Raw genomic sequence first — 20,851 nt, 5'->3', positions numbered from 1 at the left:
GGCGGGGGACCTTCCACAGAGAAAGGGAATGTGGGGGCCTCTGGTAGCCCGCACTTTTTGAAGACTGCCCTGAGCTGATGAAGGCAAACATGAGCTGAGTCCAACTGGCTTTGGGGAGTGGGTGGTCAGCGTCTTCCAAATTGGGGGGGGGGGAAGAGGCAGCCCTAACAAGCCCTTGAGAAAGTACTCGGAAATCCTTCCCTGCTCACTGGTCAAGTTGCGGGTGTCCACCCACCCGCGCCTCCTTCCATAATTTGGGACAAGCAGTTCAAAAACAATTTGCAAAACTGGGATAAAGAACCGTCTCCAAAGCCTTGTTTGGGTGGGAGGGGGGCAGGGAAGGAGAGAGAGGCAATGCTTAGGCATTTCCTTCCCCACCCAATTCTTTTGTGTTTGGCAAAAGCAGAAGGTGCAGTAAGGATTCAGGGATCCAAAATCAAAAGCCCCGGAGCCAAGCCGCATCTCTTTGCCAGCTTAGGGAAATCCTTCGGCGCACTCTGGGTGTGTAACAGCTCCCTCTCTCCAGGGCAAGCTTAAAACATGCTCTGTAAGCTGTGGATGGGAGCCTCCCCACTGGTGCAGCTATGGGAGCATTCAGAAGGGACTCGGCACATTATTTCCCCCTAAGGAATACTGGGAACTGTAGTTTGAGGGTGCTGGAAATTGTAGCTCCATGAGGGGGGTATGCTACAGTTCCCAGGATTTTGGAGGGAGGAGAAGGGAGTTTTATATGTGCCTGTAGTGTGTATGCCGCTTCCCTCTCTCCTCCTCAGTCTCTGCTATCTCTATCTATCTATCTATCTATCTATCTATCTATCTATCTATCTATCTATCTACCAGTATCTATCCACACACACACACACACACACACAAACCCTGCTTCCTGTCCAGAATGTGTCAGCAGGAGGGAGTGCCTTTCCCCAGGAAACAGGGTGTTGGCAATGAGTTTCCAAGAATCATAGACTCTGAATTGTAGAGTTGGAAGGGACCCCTGAGGATCATCTAATCCAACTCCCTAAAATGCAAGAATCATAGATGAAATGATCTCATGACAGGTGGCCTCCCAAAGTCTGTTAAAAACCTCCAATGACAGGGGAGGCCACATCAGAAGCTGTACAGTTTTGGGGAACCAGGCCCTGCCATCATCCCAGAGTGTTCAGCAAGACTCGGACTTGCAGGCTTTCACCTGACCATCTAGCACAGGGGTAGGCAACCTAAGGCCCGTGGGCCGGATATGGCCCAATTGCCTTCTCAGTCCAGCCTGCGGATGGTCCGAGAATCGGCATATTTTTACATGAGTAGAATGTGTCCTTTTATTTAAAATGCATCTCTGGGTTATTTGTGGGGCATAGGAATTCTTTCGTATATTTTTTTCAAAATATAGTCCAGCCCACCACATGGTCTGAGGGACAGTGGACCGGCCCACGGCTGAAAAAGGTTGCTGACCCTTGATCTAGCAGGTCAAGCTTAGAATTGAAAGCTTCTGAGTTTCTCTGGAATCATTTGTTTAACAAAATTTGTAGACTGCACAGTAATAACAATAGTAAGCTCTTTGCATGAAGCAGAGTAAAATGTTTATCAAAAATAGAGATAATATCAGTAAGAGTTGATTTGCTTGGGTTGGCTTGCTGAAGCAAAGGGCTGAATCCAATGAAGGCCTGCTCTGTTTAGGACTAGCATTGAATACGCCCTGAAGCCTTGTACCCAGAATCAGTCCTACTTGGAGTAGACTCGTTGAAATTAATTGATACAGCCCAGCATTTTAAAGTGGTCTCTTTAAATGAGTATTACTTGATGTCAAGAGGCAGGGAGTTCCAAAGCTTGCTGTCCTGGAAGAGGAGCTCCTTGCAGATGCTGAACAAACTTTAGGTGGCGCTTGGGAAAGTGTTTTTTCCCTCCATATCCTGCTCTTCAACAATAGATACCCAGAGAAGCGTGCAGAAAAGGAGAATAAACAAACATTAGTAGAATAGAAAACGGCAAGAATGAGCTGAGATGGGATCTCTTGCATTGTTTGGGTCTAAGTTTACACGGGCAGGACGGAGGGGAGAGGTTTGCGTGTGTTGCAAAAGTGCACAGCTTTTGGGTGTGCACAGGGACCACATTGCCCTTTTGTCTGACGCTGGCTTTTCCCACGGCTGAGGGTTTTGAGGTTCCTTGTATCCTGTACAAAATCCACAAGCCCCGTTCAGTGCCTTGGGGGAGGACTATTTCCCTTTCCTTCTGCTCCAGGCTTGCCCTCCCGACAATGTCCCACCCCTGGCTTCTAGCAGTGTTGGAGAATTCTGCCAGGAACAGAAACAGGAGTGGAGATTGCTGTGATTGGCATTTTCACTGGAAGTTCTGGAGCGGAGATGGTGCCCGTGGCATTTGCTGCTGTTGTTTCCTTAGCCCACCAACTTTACATAAACTGTTTTGTTGTTTTCTGTGTCATTTTTCCCTTTCCGCTGAGATGCACTGAATTTGGTTAAGTAGTTAATCACATTCATTGCAAACAACAGTGTAGGTTTTACGAACCGTAGCAGAAGAGAGATGCTGCGGGTTGGAATGAGCACAGAACAGGATGGAAATTTCTGCTCCCTTACATCCCATTTCCCCTTTAGAACAGGGGTCAGCAAACTTTTTCAGCAGGAGGACGGTCCACTGTCCCTCAGACCTTATGGGGGGCCAGACTATATTTTGGAAAAAAATATGAAAGAATTCCTATGCCCCACAAATAACCCAGAGGTGCATTTTAAATAAAAGGACACATTCTACTCATGTAAAAACACCAGGCAAGCCCCACAAATAATCCAGAGATGCATTTTAAATAAAAGGACACATTCTACTCATGTAAAAACACCAGGCTGGCCCCACAAATAACCCAGAGATGCATTTTAAATAAAAGGACACATTCTATTCATGTAAAAACATGCTGATTCCTGGACCGTCCGTGGGCCGGATATAGAAGGCAATTGGGCCGCATCCGGCCCCCGGGTCTTAGTTTGGGGACCCCTGCTTTCGAAGATGTGCTTGAGGCAGGGGGATGTGTTTTCAGTGTGGGTCAGTGCAGCCCCCAGCCTGTCTTTGCAGGTTGCCAGTGGAGGAACTGCTGCTTAAACTTCCTTAGACGCCTCTTCCCCACGCCAAAGCTCAGAGGACACTTTATCTTCTAGGAATCTGGGGATCGCCAGGATCTCTTTGTTCCATTCACTTGAGTCCCTTCTCACCACCCAACCAGTCCTGGCTTGCCTTGGCTGTTCCAGAGGCTGGTTGACTTCTGGCTGGCTGCGACCTGATTAAGTGTGTGTGTGTTTGGCAGCAGGGGCGGGGGGGGGGGGTTTGATGTTTTGGCTTGGCATCTGCACGCATAGCCGTAAGTCCCTAAGTCTGTGTAATGAGCCTGGCAGGTGGCAAAAGCTCTTTGCCTGAGCCAAGGCGGCTGGCGCTCAGAGCCAAGCTTCTGGGGCACTGATCCAAGAGGTGGGGAGAGGAAGGATGATGCCTCACATGCTCTCTCTTTCCCTTGGTCCATCAGGTAAGGCTCAGGAGAGGTAGAGGTTTTGCTCAAGCCGGCTGCTTTAGATACCAAACCCCTCAGGCAGGCTATTTTTCAGTTGTTTTCATGGGAACAACATGTTAGGGAAAATTACAGAGACAAGTTGTATTGGGACACAGAAAAGGTCCCTTCTCAGCTGCCATCAGATGCTTGGTCCCTCTAGCTCAGTGTGGTCTACACTGACTGGCAGCAGCTCTCCAGAGTTTCAGATTGTGGGAGGGCCTTTCTCAGCCCCTAGAGATGCTGCTGGGGGATTGAAGCTGGGACCTTCTGCATGCAGGGCACCACTGAGCTAGGGCCTTGTTGGGTGTGCTTAGGGGGATGTTTTGGTGATGGGGACAGCTTCCCTGCAGCAAAGTTGTTTAATTGCAAATGGCACTCTCTGCACCTCCTCTTGCGTCATCATAGAATCATAGAGTTGGAAGAGACCACAAGGGCCATCCAGTCCAACCCCCTGCCAAGCAGGAAACACCATCAAAGCATTCTTGACATATGCCTGTCAAGCCTCTGCTTAAAGACCTCCAAAGAAGGAGACTCCACCACACTCCTTGGTAGCAAATTCCACTGCCGAACAGCTCTTACTGTCAGGAAGTTCTTCCTAATGTTTCGGTGGAATCTTCTTTCTTGTAGTTTGAATCCATTGCTCCATGTCCGCTTCTCTGGAGCAGCAGAAAACAACCTTTCTCCCTCCTCTATATGACATCCTTTTATATATTTGAACATGGCTATCATATCACCCCTTAACCTTCTCTTCTCCAGGCTAAACATACCCAGCTCCCTAAGCCGTTCCTCATAAGGCATCGTTTCCAGGCCTTTGACCATTTTGGTTGCCCTCCTCTGGACACGTTCCAGCTTGTCAGTATCCTTCTTGAACTGTGGGCACAGTACTCCAGGTGAGGTCTGACCAGAGCAGAATACAGTGGTACTATTACTTCCCTTGATCTAGATGACAAGGATATTCATTGAAGAGAGGACAATTGAGGCTTACTAGCCATAATGGCAATGCTCTGCCTCCAGTCCCATGTTTGAAATTTGCCAGGCACATTTTGCACCTGGCTATCGGCCACTTGCAACCAAGTGAAGATACCTGGGTACCAGGATGGGGCCTGACATCTCTATCTGAATGTGTGTGCCTGTGGATCCTTGGATCTGGACTGCCTTCACGCACTAAACACCACATCCTGTAGAAATCTGTCAGTACCCCTTGGGTGAGGGGGAAGTACTGGTTGTAGCCTATCTTCACTTCCTACCCCACCCCACTGCCCTGCTCACAGTTGTGAAGAATATTCTTACGTTTTCAATGGTCCGTGTCACCATTAAGAAAAAGAGGTCAGTATATATGTGGGACTGCCCTTGGATTGAGTGATTTTTCTTCTTTCAGTTCTGAAAGCGCTTCTCCTAGCTCAAGATTGCCGCCTGATCTAGCAAGTTGTTTTAACTGAGAATCAATCACATTCAGTCCATCGTTAGAAAAATAAGACTTTTAGAGCCATCTTGTCCCAAAATGGCAACTAGACATCCCATTTTGGTGCCTGCTACCTTGGACTGTGGAGCAGTTTGGTGTCTAGCTTGTGTATCTGAGTTTCTAACACAATTAGTTTCCACAATTGGAGGGGGTGATGCTTCTGAATACCAGCTGCTGGGAGCCACAGGAGGGGAGAGGGCTGTTTCCCGCAGGTGTCTGGTTGGCCACTGTGAGAGCAGGATTCTGGATCAAATGGGCCACTGGCCTGACCCACTGGCCTGATCTACATCCTTCCCTATCCCTGTAGCCAGAGATAATCACATCCCACCAGTTCTCTCCATTCCGCCAGGTTCCCATTATGCCACTTGTAATTCTCATATTTTGAGAGAGCGCTAGTGGCTAGAAAGACCAGTGGGGCAGCTTTTTTTGTTGTTTTAGGATTATTGCTACATTTATATCTCACCTTTGCTCCAGTGTCTGTGGCTTCCCCCACCCCTCCTTCTGCCTCAAGCATCACATCTTTTAAGTGCCAAGCTAAGACAACCAAGCATTTTAAAATTGGTTATATCTGTCTCCCGCTCGCTCAATGGCAGTGGATGGTTTTTACCCCCTTGCTGCCTTATAACTTCACTTATTTATTTCATGAAAAATTATACACTACTTGATGTGTGTGTATCTACAAGCATATACTGTATAACATCTTTCCAGCAACCCTGTGAGGTAGGCTAGGCCCAGAGGCTGGCTGGCAGCTTTCCTAGGCTCCTGCGCTCCCAGCTCCTGTCCCGTACAAGTTTCCACGGATGTTCCTGGAAGCTGCCTTGCACAGAGAATCGGCTCAACGCCTACACTAACCGGCAGCGAAGACTCTCCAGCATTTCAGGCAGGGAATCTTTTCCCGGACGTGCCTGGAGATGCAACCATTGGGGATTGAAGTGGGGGCCTTCTGCATGCCAAGCAGCTGCTCGGCTTACAGCGCTTCCCCAAGCAGGTAGCCCCATCTGCCCTCGCAATGCATGCCTTCTGTGGGACGGAGCCTGAGAATGTACAGCGGTGTCTGTGGGAATGCTGTTAGCCAACTTCCCTCTCCCCCCCCCCTTTGCAGGTTGTAAAGGATGTTTTCTCTCCTCCCCCCCCCCTTCACCAGAGCCACAAGTGTGGAGCCAGCCAGCTCAGAGAGGAAGAGATTAATAAGGGTAGTGCTGTGGGTGGGCACTGTCTCCGGTTCCAGCAAAGACTGTGAAATCCCGGCAGGGGAAGTGATTCACTGGCCTGGGAATGGCAAAGCCTGCCTTTATCTCCCTTTCGCACGATTTTCCTCTGGCCGTGAGCTCAGGCAGAGGCAGCCCTGCGGTCGCTGCCGGGGACTCTGAACTATCCAAGGCTCTCTTGACATCTGTGATTTTGGGGTGCGCCTGCGAGAAGGAGAGAGAGGGTCCTGCAAGTCCCCCCAGATCTGCTGGTCTTTCTCACGGGCCAGGCTAACAAACGAGGTGAGCAGGGCTTCCCGTTTTCCTTTTTTCCGAGGCGGCAGAGAAGAGACTTTGAATGCATTTGCTTTGTTGTTGTTGGTTGTTTTTTTTAAAGGAGAAAGTGTGTTTAGAACTGTTTTTTCCTCCCCTGCGCAAAGGAAGTTGCTAGAGACAGATACGCTTGTATGAACTTGTTCTCCCTCTGCCAGATTTCTAAAAAGGCGGGGTGCCCCCCCCCCCCCGGCCATGCTCCTTGAATTGTTTGGATTGAGCTGTCATGTTTGCATCGGGCTTATTTGTGGCAGGAGGAGGGCTGCCCCAGAGGCTCTGGGGCTTGGCCCTGCCTATGGCAACTTCCTCCCAGGTTGAGCGCCTGAGCCCTCCAGTGAGCATAACCAGGCCCAGCCTGCCTGTTTAATAGCTTCTGGATAAAAGAACATTTTAACGCCTACTTAACTCCTGTCCAGGCAGCCTCCACCTCACTTTTCCTATCCACAACCTGTATATTAATAGCCAGTCTGTTGCTTCCTGTTGGTTGGCTTGCGAAGAGTCTCAGAAACAGTGATACATAGGTCGTTTTTTTTATTTCTTCTTTGTTCCGAAACAAGCAAGGTGGACTTTGTCACCTTGGTGCCACCCTCTTGATAGTTGTCAGCCATGCATTGCAACTGTGGTGTTTTTGCATCCTGAGGCTATTCAGTTTGGGAGTTGACCTGGAGCCCAGGTGCTTTGCATGGATGAAATTACAGGTTTGCTCCTCGTTGGGAACCCTGGGGAGCTTCTTCCAGCCAGGGGAGGCAAAACTGAACTCCCTGTGTTTGTGCTGTTAACACAGTGCGCTGTTGGGGGGGCTTGTAGGAACACCTCGGAGACCTCCAAATATAAGAAGGGAACAAGTGGTGGGGAAATGCCATTGAATGCCGAGTGAATGCCGAATTTCTGAACACCATTTTCCCCCCTGCAGTGACATTTATTGTTATTCATTTCATTTTATTTCTATACTGCTTTATATTTAAAAAAGCAACCCTCAAAGCGCTTTAAAATATCAAATCAAACAATCCAGAATAAAACAAATTAAAGCTTCAAGGAAAATATTTCAGATCCTACTCTTAAGTGGACATTTTGCTTTCCCTGTATTTGTTTACCTACCTGCCCCATAGCAGAAGTACTCTAGGAAGCTAGTGTACGAACTAGGAGCTGGGAGATCAGGGTTCAAATCTCCACTCAGTCATGAAGCTCACTGGGTGACCTTGGGCCAGTCACAGCGTCTTAACCTATCTCACAGGGTCATTGTAGGGTTTAACTGAGGAGGTGGGGGAGGGGAGAACCATGTACTCTTGGAGAAAAAGGTGGGATATAAATGCAGTGAATAATCTCTTACCTGCATAGGAAAGCTGGAGATGTCAGTCACCAACTGGGCATTCAGAAATCTCCACCTGGTCACAATTGGACCTGCGCTAGTTGCAAAATGCACCTGGTGCCTGGCTAATTTCTAACACTGGTGACCCCCTTCTCTCTCCTTGATTTCACCTCCAAACACATTTGCACTGCGCCCCCCCTCACCCCCCAGACTTTACTCTTCCCCAGCAATGCTTTGGAACTAGATTTGGGGAATCATCAAGGCTTCTCCACGAGGGCGCAAGAGGACATTGAATTCAAATCACCAGCTGAAAAAGATTTTTAAATACTGTATACTTTTACCAAAAAAACGGAGGCTTTTTTATTGGGTCATATAGGACAAGAGATTTTAAAAGGAGATCAAGTATTATTTATGTATGTGACAACCGCGGCAAGGACTTTGTTAGCCCAAAAATGGAAAACTCAGGAGTTACCAACAATCGAAGAGTGGCAGATGAAAATGATAGACTATGCGGAATTAGCAAGACTGACTAGCAGGATCCGAAACCAGGGAGAGGCAAAGTTCCAAAAAGACTGGAGTAAATTTGTGGACTATATGGAGAGGAACTGTAGAAGTTTAAAGACACTTGCAGGATTGAAATAAATCCTACTAAATGACTTTAAGAAGAGGGAGTAAAGGAACTGCGAGATAAGAGTTGATAAGAAAACCAAAGGAGGGGAAGGAGGGAAGTCAAGCTCGGCAGAGCATTGGGAATTTGAGATAGGTGAATAGAAAATTTGTGTATGTTGTGTTTGTTGTTGAATGTTTTGTTGTTGTTTAATGTGTTTATTTGAAAAATTTAATAAATTGCTTTTTTTAAAAAAAAGAATTCAAATCACCAAAAAGGAGATTCCGACTGAACACAGTTCTCCCCACTCCTTGTTTAACCCTCACAACCACCTTGGGAGGTAGGTTAGGCTGAGAGGCAGCGACTAGCCCCCCAGGTCATCACCCCGTGAGCTTCATGTCACCAAGTGGGGATTCAAACCCTTGCCCCCCAGGTCCTAGTCCAACACTCTAACCACGCTGACTCTTGTGCTAAATGGGGTGTGTGGTAGGGGAAATCGGCAAAAGCCACAGGGTAGCTGCTTGAATACAAAAGAGCCTCCATAAGATGTTTGGGGCTGTAGCTGCTCCTGTGGTGCTGCCTGGGGCTGATGGAAGTTGCAGTTTGAAGCACCCAGAAGGCACCAAAGTTTGGGAAGGATGGAATGCAGCAAGACTGAGCTTGCCCTCACTGTGTCGCCAAAAATTGTTTGAATTGCACACAGAACTTTGCACCTTCACCAAAACAGGGGCTTTGAAAAAAAACAAATAAAGAGTACTACTAGTCTCCAGGGGTCTTTTGGAGATACTGGAACTGGCTCAAAACAAAACAGAAAACGTAGAAAGGGCACAGCCTGCTGCATCCATTTGACTGCTGGCGTGCAAGAGACGAAGCTGAGTTTATTCCTTGGATCATAGAATTGGAAGGGACCCCCCGAGGCTCATCTAGTCCACCCCCCTGCAATGCAGGAATCGCAGCTGAAGAATCCATGACAGACGGCCATCCAACCTCTGTTTGAAAACCTGCAATAGAGGAGAGCTTACCACCTTCCAGAAGTTATTTCTAGTGTTTGTCCCTTGAGTGGTGGATTTGCAGGGGTGGGGGGTTCCCCCATTAGGTGCGAAAAGGCTTCCCCTAATTCTGGGGACTTTGTGGAGAAAACCCCAAGCGCCAGAGCCCTCTGCGAAACCCTTCGTTCCAAAGAAGCAGCGTGGATTTTTCAACTTTGCCTTCTATCTTCCTTTTCTGGGAAAGTGGAGGTGGAGGTTCCTCTTGTCAGCTGTGTCAACTGCACGGTTTCAGACATCTGGGGCTGGTTTCTCTCCTCCGCCGGCTTCCACGCATGTGACCGCATTTGTTCCACTGCCGTGCAAAAAAACTCTCCCTTTCTGCCTGAGCCGAGGGCGCAGGGAAAGAGCTTGATGTGAAAGACATTTGTCCCTTGATGCGGTGCAAAAAGCTGTTGATTTCCTGTATAAGCTCATGGGGTGAGCAGCAGCCATGAAGAAACAAATTCCACGCTAGGGGCCATTAGGAAACAAATTGAAAATAAAAGTGCCAGTATTATAATGCCGTTACACAGGCCAGGGGTCGGCAAGGTTTACCTCACCTGGGCTGGTTCACTCCAGTGGAGATCCCTCTGTGGGCCGGATTGCGCGTGCACGCGATTTCCGGCATCTGCCTCTGTGCATACGCGATTTCCGGCGCCGCGGAAGCGAGTCCCTGCACCGTGCTGCGCCGGTTTAGCGCAGTGTGCGGGGACTCACCGAGCAGGCAGCTCGGTTCAGTGGCGGCTCGTGGGCCGGTTAAACGACCCCTGTGGGCTGCTTGTGTCCCATGGGCCTTAGGTTGCCTACCCCTGGTTTAGGCCATGTTTGGAGTACTGTACTCTCTGTGTATGTTTTGTGGAGGCTGTACTGCTGGGCTCCAGAACAGTGGTTAGCCCTTCGCAGCTGATTCCTGCTCCCTGTAACGCTTCCCCAAAACAGCATTTCCTGCTTTTGGCTCATGTAGCTCAAGTGGGCGGGCTTTAAAGATGCATGCAAACACACACACACACATGGCTCCTCTTACCCCTCCAAATGTCAGGATGCAACCCAAGGCTCTTCCAGGCAAGAAGTGATCACCTCTTGGTGTGCAAGGAGCTGGTGCAAAATGTCCTTCCCTTGCGCCAGGGTTTCACTTGCACCCAAAGTGGGCGGTTTGATTTATTTATTTTTCCTGGACGGAGCATCTGGGCCCCTGGATTGAGGAGAGGTGGTTGGAGAGGCGAGTCCTGCTAGAGATTGGGCCTGGGGACTTGGGGAGGGGAGTTGTTGTTTTGTCTCTGGTTTTTTTCTTTCTTTCATCGAGGTCGCATGCAGTGCCCGCCATAGCTGCCAATTTTTCCCTTTTCTCGCGAGGAAGCCTATTCAGCATAAGGGAAAATCCCTTAAAAAAAGGGATAACTTGGCAGCTATGGTGCCCGCCCTAACTCAGAGTAGACCTGTTGCAATGAATAGCCACAACTAACATGGACAGGCCCATTAATTTCAGTGCGTCTGCTCCGAATACAACTTAGCTGACTTGCAACACTTAGTTTTTTAAGGCCACCACATGAGTTAAATAGAACCTCATCGTTCAGGAGCAGTATAACTGCAAGGGGCTGATGCTGTTGCTGCATGTGGGGCCACCCTGGCCTGATCCTGTGTGTGTGTGTGTGTGTGTGTGTGTGTGAGGGGGAGAGAGAGAGAGAGAGAATAAGAGCTGTAAGGTAGGGTAAAGGTTTAAAGACCCCTGGACAGTTAAGTCCAATCAAAGGTGACTATGGTGTTGCGGCGCTCGTCTCGCTTCCAGGCTGAGGGAGCCGGTGTTTGTCCACAGACAGCTTTCTGGGCCATGACTAAACCACTTGTGGCGCAACTGAACACTTGACAAACCAGAGTGCACAGAAACACTCTTTACCTTTCCGCCACAGCGGTACCTATTTATCTACTTGCACTGGTGTGCTTTCAAACTGCTAGGTTGGCAGAAGCTGGGACAGAGCAACAGGTGCTCACTCTGTTGTGTGGATTCAAACCGCTGACTTTCCGGGCTCAGTGGTTTAGACCACAGCGCCACCCGCGTCCCTATAAGAGCTGTAGAGTTGGGACGCCAAGGGTCATTTAGTCCAAGAGATATGGTCATTCAACGAAGAGACGCCACCACCTTCCGAGGGAGTCCCATCCACTGCCAAACAGCTCTTACGCTCAAAAGTTCTTCCTGATGTTTTTTCTTCAGTTTCTCCCTCTACCTTCTCCTTGCTCTCACTGTTGGGAGGCAGTAAATGCCCCCGAATCCCTGGACGGCCACTGTGAGTACAGGATCCGCCTTCAGGGCTCATCTTCTGTTCTTCTGGGCGTCCGTCTGCAAGCCCCTTTATCCCTCCTTTGGGCCAAGAAGGAAATTGTGGCTACCCACCTGAGAGCGAAGCCAAGATTGCAGGTTGTAGAGTTGGATGGGCCCCTGACGATCGTCCAGTTCCTTGCATTGTAAGAATATGCAGCTGCCCCATATGGCCACCTTGGCATTATCAGCTCCACCTCTTAACCAGCCGAGCTATCCGGTTGTGGTGGAGTCCCAGAATCCTCAGATGTTGCTACTGGCACCTACTACTGTATTTTTTATTTTGCAAAAAACAAACAACACCACAATGTTTCCAGGTCCAGCTGCTGGAGAATGTGTGTGCTTCTGGCTTGTGTTGAGGTTTGGAAGCTCGACATCTGCTTCCACTTATGCCTGTTCTTCCGCGTGACACTGTCAGATTCCCTGGACGGGAGGCTGTGTTGACTCGTTCTGTAATTGGCATTTTCAGATCCAATATCCGAAATGTGCTCATTTTGTTGTCATGCTGTGTGTGTGTGTGTGTGTGTGAGAGAGAGAGAGAGAGAGAGAGAGAGAGAGAGAGAGAGAGAGAGAGTGAGAGAGAGTGTGACTCGCTAGCGCGCACACACACACACAAGGAAGATGTTTTTGATTGCTCTGGGAGTGGCAGAGAAGTAGGAAAGGGGGAAATAACTTGAGACAGGGAGCGGTGATTTCCCTCTTTAAATAAAATAAAATAAAAATTGTGCTGCAATCTGGAGCAAAGCATTTCCTCCGCAGGAAGGATCGAATAACAAAGCGAAACTGGAGTTTCTGTGGGTTTCACCCCATGGGGAAGCATGTAGCATCTTTTTTAAAGCTGTCTGGGTAGGACGGGAGACTGCTGCTTGTGGGCTTCCCCCACCCAGGGGCATCTGGTTAGCCATTGTGAGGAGGCTGGATTAGATGGGCCCCATTTGGCCTGATCCAAGCGGTTCCTTCTTATGTTCTTGACTGTGAAGGAACTGGCTTCAGAGTGGCTGAAAGGTTTTGAAAAAGATCAATAGAAAAGCTCTCCCTACCTGGACTTTAAGAAAAGGGGTTTGGGGTTTGGGGGCTTTGCAGAAAGAAAGTGGAGAGTACCAGGTTGGAAGGATGCCTCTGTGCTTCATACATTTCAAGCACATTTTCTCTCCCTTCCCTGGAAGAGGGAACTGTAGTTTGCCCCTTGCAGAGCTGCAATAAGTTCCACAGTTTTAACTATGCGCTGTGTGACAAAGGGCTTTTAGCTGTGCTGAATCTTCCCACATTCAGCTTCATTGAATGTCCACAAGTTCTAGTGTTACGAGGGCAGGAGAAAAAACTTTCTCTGCCTGCTTGCTCTCTTCATGCTGTGCAAATAGTTTTATGAACTTCTGTAAAGCCAAGAACAAGAGCGCCTCTGAAGAGGTGCAGAATTCCCCCATCTCCGAGTCATCCAAATGATGCCTGGGGCCAGAGCCTTCTGGGTCAATGAGCATGGCTTTGAAGCCAGCGTGAGCCTCTGTGTTGAGAAATCGGTCTGTGCGCTTCAATGATCACACAGGTATGGCGTTCAGCAGAATCGGGGGAGCCACTGCAAAAAAGGAAGGTTTTATTTGCTTATTGATTGGGGAATTGGGAAATAGTAACACGAAATGTGCCCCAGTTCTGCAGCCATTCTAAGCATGTTCTCCTCTCTTTGTGGCGTTTTGGCTGAGTAATGCTTGATGAAGACGGGCAACTCCCATTTTGTGTGCGTTCAAGGCACGCGAGATTGCTGACACGCGTGACATTTTTAGCCCCAGAAAGGAGCGGGGTGGGCTTATGCATGCTCCTGTTCATCTTCCCTACCCGCCCACGCTCCTCCTTTGCAGAAGTCCTGGAGGCTGTCATGAATTAAGAGCCAGGACAATTCTGCCTTGGTCAGACCACACCTGGAATACTGTGTCCAGTTCTGGTTGCCACAATTTAAGAAGGATGTTGACCACTTGGAATGTGTGCAGAGGAGGGCAATCAAGGAAACTGAGTCTTATGAGGAACGGTTGAAGAATCTGGGTCTGTTTAACTTCAGCCTGTTAAAGAGGAGAGTGAGAGGAGATATGATAGCCATCTTCAAATGTCTTAAGGGCTGTCACGTGGAAGATGGAGCAAGCTTGTTTTCTCCTGTTCCGGAGGGTAGAGCTGAAACCAACGACTTCAAGTTACAAGAAAGGAGATTCCAAAGGATGAACTTTCTAACAGAGCTGTTGGGGCAGTGAAGTGGTCACGGTCTCCCTCAGGAAGTTGTGGCCTTTTCTTCATTGGAGGTTTTTAAGCAGAGATTGGACGGCCACCAGTCATGGATACTCTAGTTGAGATTCCTGCATTGCAAGGGGTTGGACTGGATCACCCTCTGGGTTCCTTCCAATTCTATGATCCTGTGTTCTCTCTGTCCAGGGGGGGGGGGCTTAATGCATGTTGGCAGGCAGCTGGGGGCAGGATGCACTCCATCAACTCTGGGGTTTTGGAGATCTGGATGGCTCTGTTCTGCATTGGTGTTTTGATCAGCCTCAGAGGCATCCAGTGTTTTTTTTAATAGTTTTTATTGTTTAAAATCAGCAGAACAACAAATACACACTTACGTATAAAAAGGAATAATAAGGTGGGGGAGAGGCATCCAGTGTTTTGACGTTGACCAGAAGTGTGGATCCTGCCCAGCAAGGCTGGTGTGGAAGCTGGGCCTTCCCTGGGCAGGCAGTGTGGTGGTGTAAACATTCCTACAGATGTGGCTCATGGTCTTGTTGGCCGACAGGAAGAGGGGAACAAACCTGAAGGTACTTTGGCGAAGGACCATAGCTTAGGTCCTGTGTTTGAGGAAACCCTGGAGAACCGCCGCCAGCTAGCGCAGAGAGAATGCTACCTAGGAAGACCCTGCTGGATCATTCCTGTGGCCCATCTGGTCCAGTATCCTGTCCTCACAGCGGGCAAGCAGATGCCCCAAAGGGAAGCCTGCAAGCAGGATTCGAACACAAGACCAACTCTCCCCTCCTGCAGTTTCCAGAAGCTGGTATTCAGAAGCATTGCTGACTCTGGCTATGGAGTCAGAACAGAGCCATTGACTCCAGTAGCCGTTGGTCGCCCTCTCCCCCCCCCCCAAATAATTTGTCTAATCCTCTTAGAAAGACATCCAAACTGGTGGCCTTTACTGTCTCCTGTGGGAGTGAGTTCCAAAGTTTAATCCGCTGACATTAAGCTTCATTCATACTGAGGTCTGGGTCAGGCTTAGGAAGCTTTCTGTTCAAGTCAGAACTTTATTGCAAGCCATGACGACTAGAACAGGCATAGGCAACCTCGGCCCACCAGATGTTTTGGGACTACAACTCCCATGATCCCTAGCTAACAGGACTAGTGGTCAGGGGTGATGGGAATTGTAGTCCCAAAACATCTGGCAGGCCAAGGTTGCCTATGGCTGGACAAGGAATCTTCCTTTTTAAGGGAAGGGCCATAGCTCAGGGGTGGTGCCCCCTGTTTTGCATACAGAAGGTCCCTAGTTCAACTCCCCACAACTGGATTACCAGGTAGGGATGGGAGAAGACTCCCTCCTTGAAGGTCCCAGAGAGCCTCTGCCTGTCAGTGTAGACAGTACTGAGCTAGATGGATCTACACCATTAACAAGCTACAGTAGTCATTGGGGATTGAACTTGGGTCATTCTGCATGCCAAGCAGGTGTTCCAACCCTGGGTCCTTCAAGGTTTGCCTTCCCCACCAGCTTCCCTGGTGCTTGACCATGCAGGGGGGGCCCTGGCGCAGTCCCATCTACACCAATGGACCCTGCTTCCACCCCCACCCAACCTCGAGAGAGCCCTTGGTCCAGGTAGCCTCCCCCTCCCAGCCCAGAGATGAGACCCATGCTCTGAACTTTGCTGCCGCCAGAGGCCTGAGTCAGCAGCCGGCAGGCTTCCAGGCCTCCCAGTTGGAGAGTGGCTTTGTTTGGGATATCTTATGCCTCCGGCGCCACGCGAGGAATCCAGCAGAGTCCCCTAAGTTCATCAGCAGGAGGAAGGGTTGCCAAAGACAACATCCCCAGTTGGGTGAGGACTGAGGAGGCGTGGGAGCCTGTGCGTGCACCGCAGAACTCGCTCCCGCAGGAGGCACGGGTGGCTGCCGGCCTGGGTGGCTTGAAAAAGAGGATGAGACACATTCATGGAGAGAGGAGAAGGCTCCCTATGGCTGCTACCCACAATGGCTGGGCTTCTCAATGGCTCTTGCAGGAAACGGCAGGAAGGGATCCGGCTCTTGCGTTCAAATTCTGCTTGAGGGTTTCCCATTGGGGCATCCGGTCGGCCACTGTGAGAACAGGGCGCTGGACTAGTTTGGCCCTTGGCCTGATCCAGCTGCAGGCTGTTTTTATTTTCTTGGATTCATGTACGTGCGCATGAGCGCACTCATGCAGGAGAGAGGAGGCTGTCAGTCCTGTGGTTCTGGGTGCCTAATGTGGCGCTGCCTCTGCAGAAGCTGGCTGCCACTTTCCTTCGACCAGTAGCCCTTTGTCATCTTGGAGAGGCGTCAGGGCAGGGGACGGGGTGGGGTGGGGAAATAGTCAGATGGGGACAAGACTGGTGGGAGGCTCCTCTTAGCCAAAAGAGGTGGTGGACTCTGCATTCCTTGGAGGTTTTCAAGCAGTGGTTGGAGGGCCACCTGTCATTGCTGCTTTAGTTGAGATTCCCACATTGCAGGGGGTTGGGCTAGATGGCCCTGGGGGGACCCTTCCAACTCTATGGTTCTATGACCCCTTGCCCTGCCTGCCCCTAATGCCCCTTTAAAATCCCTTTAAGCTGGTGGCTCATGGGGAGATGGCCTTTCAGATAACCCACAATAACCCCCCTTTCCATTGAGGGAGATGTGTTTGTGGCTTCTGTAGCTCAGAAGGAAAACGGAGATCTGTGGGAACTGGGCGGGGGAATGCAGGGAACCTGGGATCTGTTTCCTTGGCACCTCTGGAGCAGCAGGCCCCCCCAGAGAGCGGTAACCCATGCCAGCCCCAGGCGCCACGAGGAGCAGGAAACAGGAAAGAGGCAGATAAGCCCTCTTGGATGGGAGCCGAGAGAGAGAGAATGGCCCAAGAAAGGCGGTGAGGCGGTGCAGAGTCCCACTCGCTGTGTTTTACAGAGAAGTTTAAGAACATGAGAAATATCTCCTTATATTTGGCCAGTGGTCTGCAGAGTCCAGCATCCTGTTCTCACAGGGGCCTGTGAGAAACCAAACAGGATTTGAATACAAGAGCAGCCCCCTCTTCCCCTGCACTTTCTAGCAAATGGGATGCAGAAGCATTGCTGCCTCCATGGAGGCAGAGCATAGCAATTTGCCTAAAGCCATCCAAATAGGTGGCCGGTCACTTCCTCCGGTGGGAGGGAGTTCCACAGTTTAACTCTGTGTTGCGTGGAGAAGTAAGAAGACTTTCCCAAGGAAAAGAGAAATGATGGGGGGGGGAAACAAGAATATAGAGTTGAAAGGGGGTCATCTAATCCAGGCATCCCCAAACTTCGGCCCTCCAGATGTTTTGGACTACAATTCCCATCATCCCTGGCCACTGGTCCTGTTAGCTAGGGATCATGGGAGTTGTAGGCCAAAACATCTGGAGGGCCACAGTTTGGGGATGCCTGATCTAATCCAACCCCCTGCAATGGAGGAATCACAGCTCAAGGATCCCAGGTAGAGAGAAATCCAGAGAGCTGCTGCCAGTCAGTGTAGGCAATAATGAACTTTATGGAGCAATTCTCCTGCCTCTTTGCAAATCAGTTTCTTATATCCCTATTTAGATTATTCCTTTATTCAGAATCATGAGGACTAGATTCTCTCTTTTAGTGGAAGAGGGTTGGGACGGTGTCCCCTGCCTGAAACACACACACCCCAGAAAGCTGCTGCCGGTCAGTGTAGACAATCTTGCTCAGCCAAAGGCTCCGTAAGGGTCTGCTCTTCGGTAGGAATGACATTGGACATGGCCCTAAGCCTCAGGATTGGATGGCTTCAAAAGAAGATGGGCAAATTTGTGGAGAAGGATCCACAAACCTGTGGCTACTAGCCACAAGTGGCTCTGCCCTGCCTCCGTGACTGGAGGCAGAAATGCTTCTCAATTCCAGATGCTGGAGAGTTAACTCTTGTGCTCGGGTCCTGCTTTGGGGTTCCTCTTAATGGGCATCTGTTGCCCTTCCACTCTTAGGTTCTCCCGATGAGTCCTGGGCGGGCCAGGAGAAAACCCAGGAAAAGCGTCCTGTCTCTTTCTCGCTTGGTGACCTCCCCCTTTGCTGAGGGTGGTGGGCAGGTGACGAGTGGTGCAGAGTCCGGCCACCGCCACCGCCGGCAGCCCAGGACGTTCCTGCTGAGGAATGTGGCTCGGTTTCCTGTTTTCCGCCGCCTGTGCCAGTCCTTCTGTTTGGAAAAGTCCCTTAACGTTCGTGGCGGTGGAGCAGGAAGGATCAGTGGCGGCCAGGGTGGTGGTGGTGGTGACAGGGGGAAAGACCTTTGGTGGTTTGAAAAGGAGGGTTTACTTCAGGCTAAGGAGAGGGTTGCATAAGCTTGCTGCCCCCCCCTCCGCTGGGTGGAGGGGGGGGTGCAGTGGGCGGGCTGGCTGGCTTCTGTGCTTCCTTGTGTTATAATTGCTCAGTAAAGTTAGATTTCCAGGCGGCGCAAGAAGCTCACATCCTGGTGCAGCAGATGCCCTGCACGACGGTGCTAGCAGGCCTCGTCTCTGCTGCCTGGGTGCCTCCCCCCCTCCCTGGCTTCCCATGGGAGGAGGAAGCTACAGGGGATTTGGCGTCAGCAGCCCTGACATGGGTCCAATCCTGCAGGATAATCAGATAGGGCTTGGGCGGGTGGTCTTCGTACGTTCAGCATGGCCGCATGCTGCATGGGACAGAGCCTCACCCCCACCTCGGGGTTGAGCTGACCACTTCAGTGTCCCCTGTGGGCACGCTCTCGCGAGCAGCCGGTGGCATGGAGGCACTCAGGGATTCTGTTCTGCATTTGGCCTTGCAGATGTCCACCTACAAGAGAGCCACCCTGGATGAGGAGGAGCTGGTGGACTCCATGGAGGGAGAGGTCTACCCCAACGGGATCCAGGTAAGAGCTGCTTGGTTGTACGTGGAGGTGGGGCACAAGGTGCATTTGCATGCTGGAGACTCCTCGGTGGCTTCACCTGTTGGTTGCCTGCCTGGGGCCAGGAGCTTTCTCCCTTTTAACCTGATGCTGTGCCTGCTCTTGAGGGCGGGTGGGAAAAGCATGGTCTGCATTGGGGAGTGGGCTCCCTTCCAAGCCGACTGCAGTGCGTCTGATCTCCCTCTGGGAGACCCCTCCGCCCTCCTTGGATGCTTTCTGGGGGGCAGATGGGCCTCTGCTCTTAGAGGAGCTAGAACTTAGTCCTGGGTGGGTGGGTGTGCAAACGTCTCTTTGCAAGAAGAGGACAGGAAAGGGGTTCCTGTCTTAACCTAACAAGACCCTGCTGGGTTTTCTGTCCTCAAATACAGACGTTTGGTTCTTCTCTTCTAATCTGGCGCCATCCTGTCCAGTTCATACTCCAATCTGGCGCTGACTGCATGAGGACTAGCTGCTTGGGCTGTAGGCAAAAGGCAGCCACTTCCTCTGATCAGCTTTGTGGCTCAGGAAAGAGCAACAGGCGACCTGTTGATTTTGCGGCATCTCTGCCGTCTTTTATAGGAGATTCTGTGAGAAGCTGCAGCCCAAATTATGGACCCTAATTGGAGCTTTATAGGTGCACCCCAAATTGAGGATAGCCAATGTGGTTCTCCCATCATTGCTGACCTTTGGCCATGCTGACTGCTGTGACTGGTGGGAGTTGGAGTCCCACCAGTCACCCCTGCCCTGAGCCCAGTGCGATAAATTCAGGACTCTCTATTTGCAGGATATACTGTGGCTCTGCAACCTTTACTGTGACACTGTCCTGTCTTCTAGAGCAGTTGTTTCCCAAACTTGAGTCTCCAGCAGTTTTTGAACTACAACTCCCATCATCCCTCGCTAGCAGGACCAGTGGTCAGGAATGATGGGAACTGTAGCCCAAAAACAGCTGGAGACCCAAGTTTGGGAAACCCTGGACTAGAGGCAGGTTCTTAATTTGAAATTAAAACACAGAAGGTCCTCGCAGCACCTGCTGGCTCTGTATATAACACGGTGCCTCCAAACAGAATCATAGAGTTGGAAGGGATCCCCCCCCCAAGGGTCATCCAGTCCAACCCCCTGCAATGCAGGAATCACATCTAAAAAATCCCTGCCAGGTGGGCCTCCAACCTCAACCCCCTTGCACAGCTGCTGGTGGCTAATGACTTGCCTATTGGCCACTGAACCCCTCACCAGTGACCACCTTTTGGGGACGGGCTCCCACGTCGGGGTGTGCACTAAGCCAGCCCCTCTCTATTCCCCAAAACAATCCCATTAAGCAGGTGTTTGGTGATGAATGTCTTCCTGACCTGGAGGAGATGCAGCCTGGTTGTAGCATCTGTGAATAATTATTCACAGCTGCTTCTGAAGGAGGGAGACGGGGGACGACGACTAAGACAACGGATCTTTCCCTATTAAATGAGGTGATGGTCCTTGGATAGGGCAAGGAAGGTCCAGGAGGACCTGAGGTGGGAGTAGGGAGACGAAATCACCCCCCCCCCCCGCCTGCCATTCTCTATCCTTCCAGAAGGAAGGGGTTTGCTTCTCCCCGGTGGAGGCTCATGATGGAAGGTTGTGCTCCAGCTCCTGAGCACCTATATGACTTCAGAGCAGCAAGTCCCAAGTGCACAGCCCTTCTGTGTCTCCCCGCCACCCCACCCCACCCCACCCCACCCACCGTTGGAACATCCTTAATTCTCAAGATTTTGACTTAAGGGGGGAGGTTCTATGTTTCTAATCTCGGTTTGGCGCAGGGTTTCTTGGGTTCTGTCTAAACCACTCTGAAATCCCCAGAACATTGGAATCTGCCTTACACTGAGTGGCCCATCTAGCTCAATATTGTCTGCACTGACTGGCAACAGCAGCTCTCCAGGCTTTCAGATCAAAGTCTCGTGTACCGGGAAACTGAACCCGAGACCTTCTGCATGCAGAGCAGATGCTC

General features: G+C 50.5%; 1 protein-coding gene across 4 annotated transcripts in view; it reads left to right on the top strand.

Annotated features, from left to right (window-relative positions):
* ECE1 (endothelin converting enzyme 1) overlaps window positions 1-20,851 on the top strand; it is a 57,289-nt gene that overhangs the window by 6,928 nt on the left and 29,510 nt on the right. For 2 of the 4 annotated variants that reach the window (XM_035117815.3, XM_035117814.3), the window contains exon 2: window positions 18,775-18,858. In XM_035117815.3, coding sequence (XP_034973706.3) covers window positions 18,775-18,858 — 84 coding nt within the window. Of the gene's footprint in view, window positions 1-6,322; window positions 6,494-18,513; window positions 18,859-20,851 lie in introns of those variants that run through there. The other 2 variants (XM_035117816.3, XM_060276294.2) reach the window with 2 other exon arrangements.

The sequence above is a fragment of the Zootoca vivipara genome, chromosome 6, assembly GCF_965207765.1.
Source record: "Zootoca vivipara chromosome 6, rZooViv2.hap1.1, whole genome shotgun sequence".
NCBI classification, from domain to species: Eukaryota; Metazoa; Chordata; class Lepidosauria; order Squamata; family Lacertidae; genus Zootoca; species Zootoca vivipara.
The sequence above is the reverse complement of the archived record's forward strand: the minus strand, read 5'-3'. Positions and strand labels throughout refer to the sequence as shown.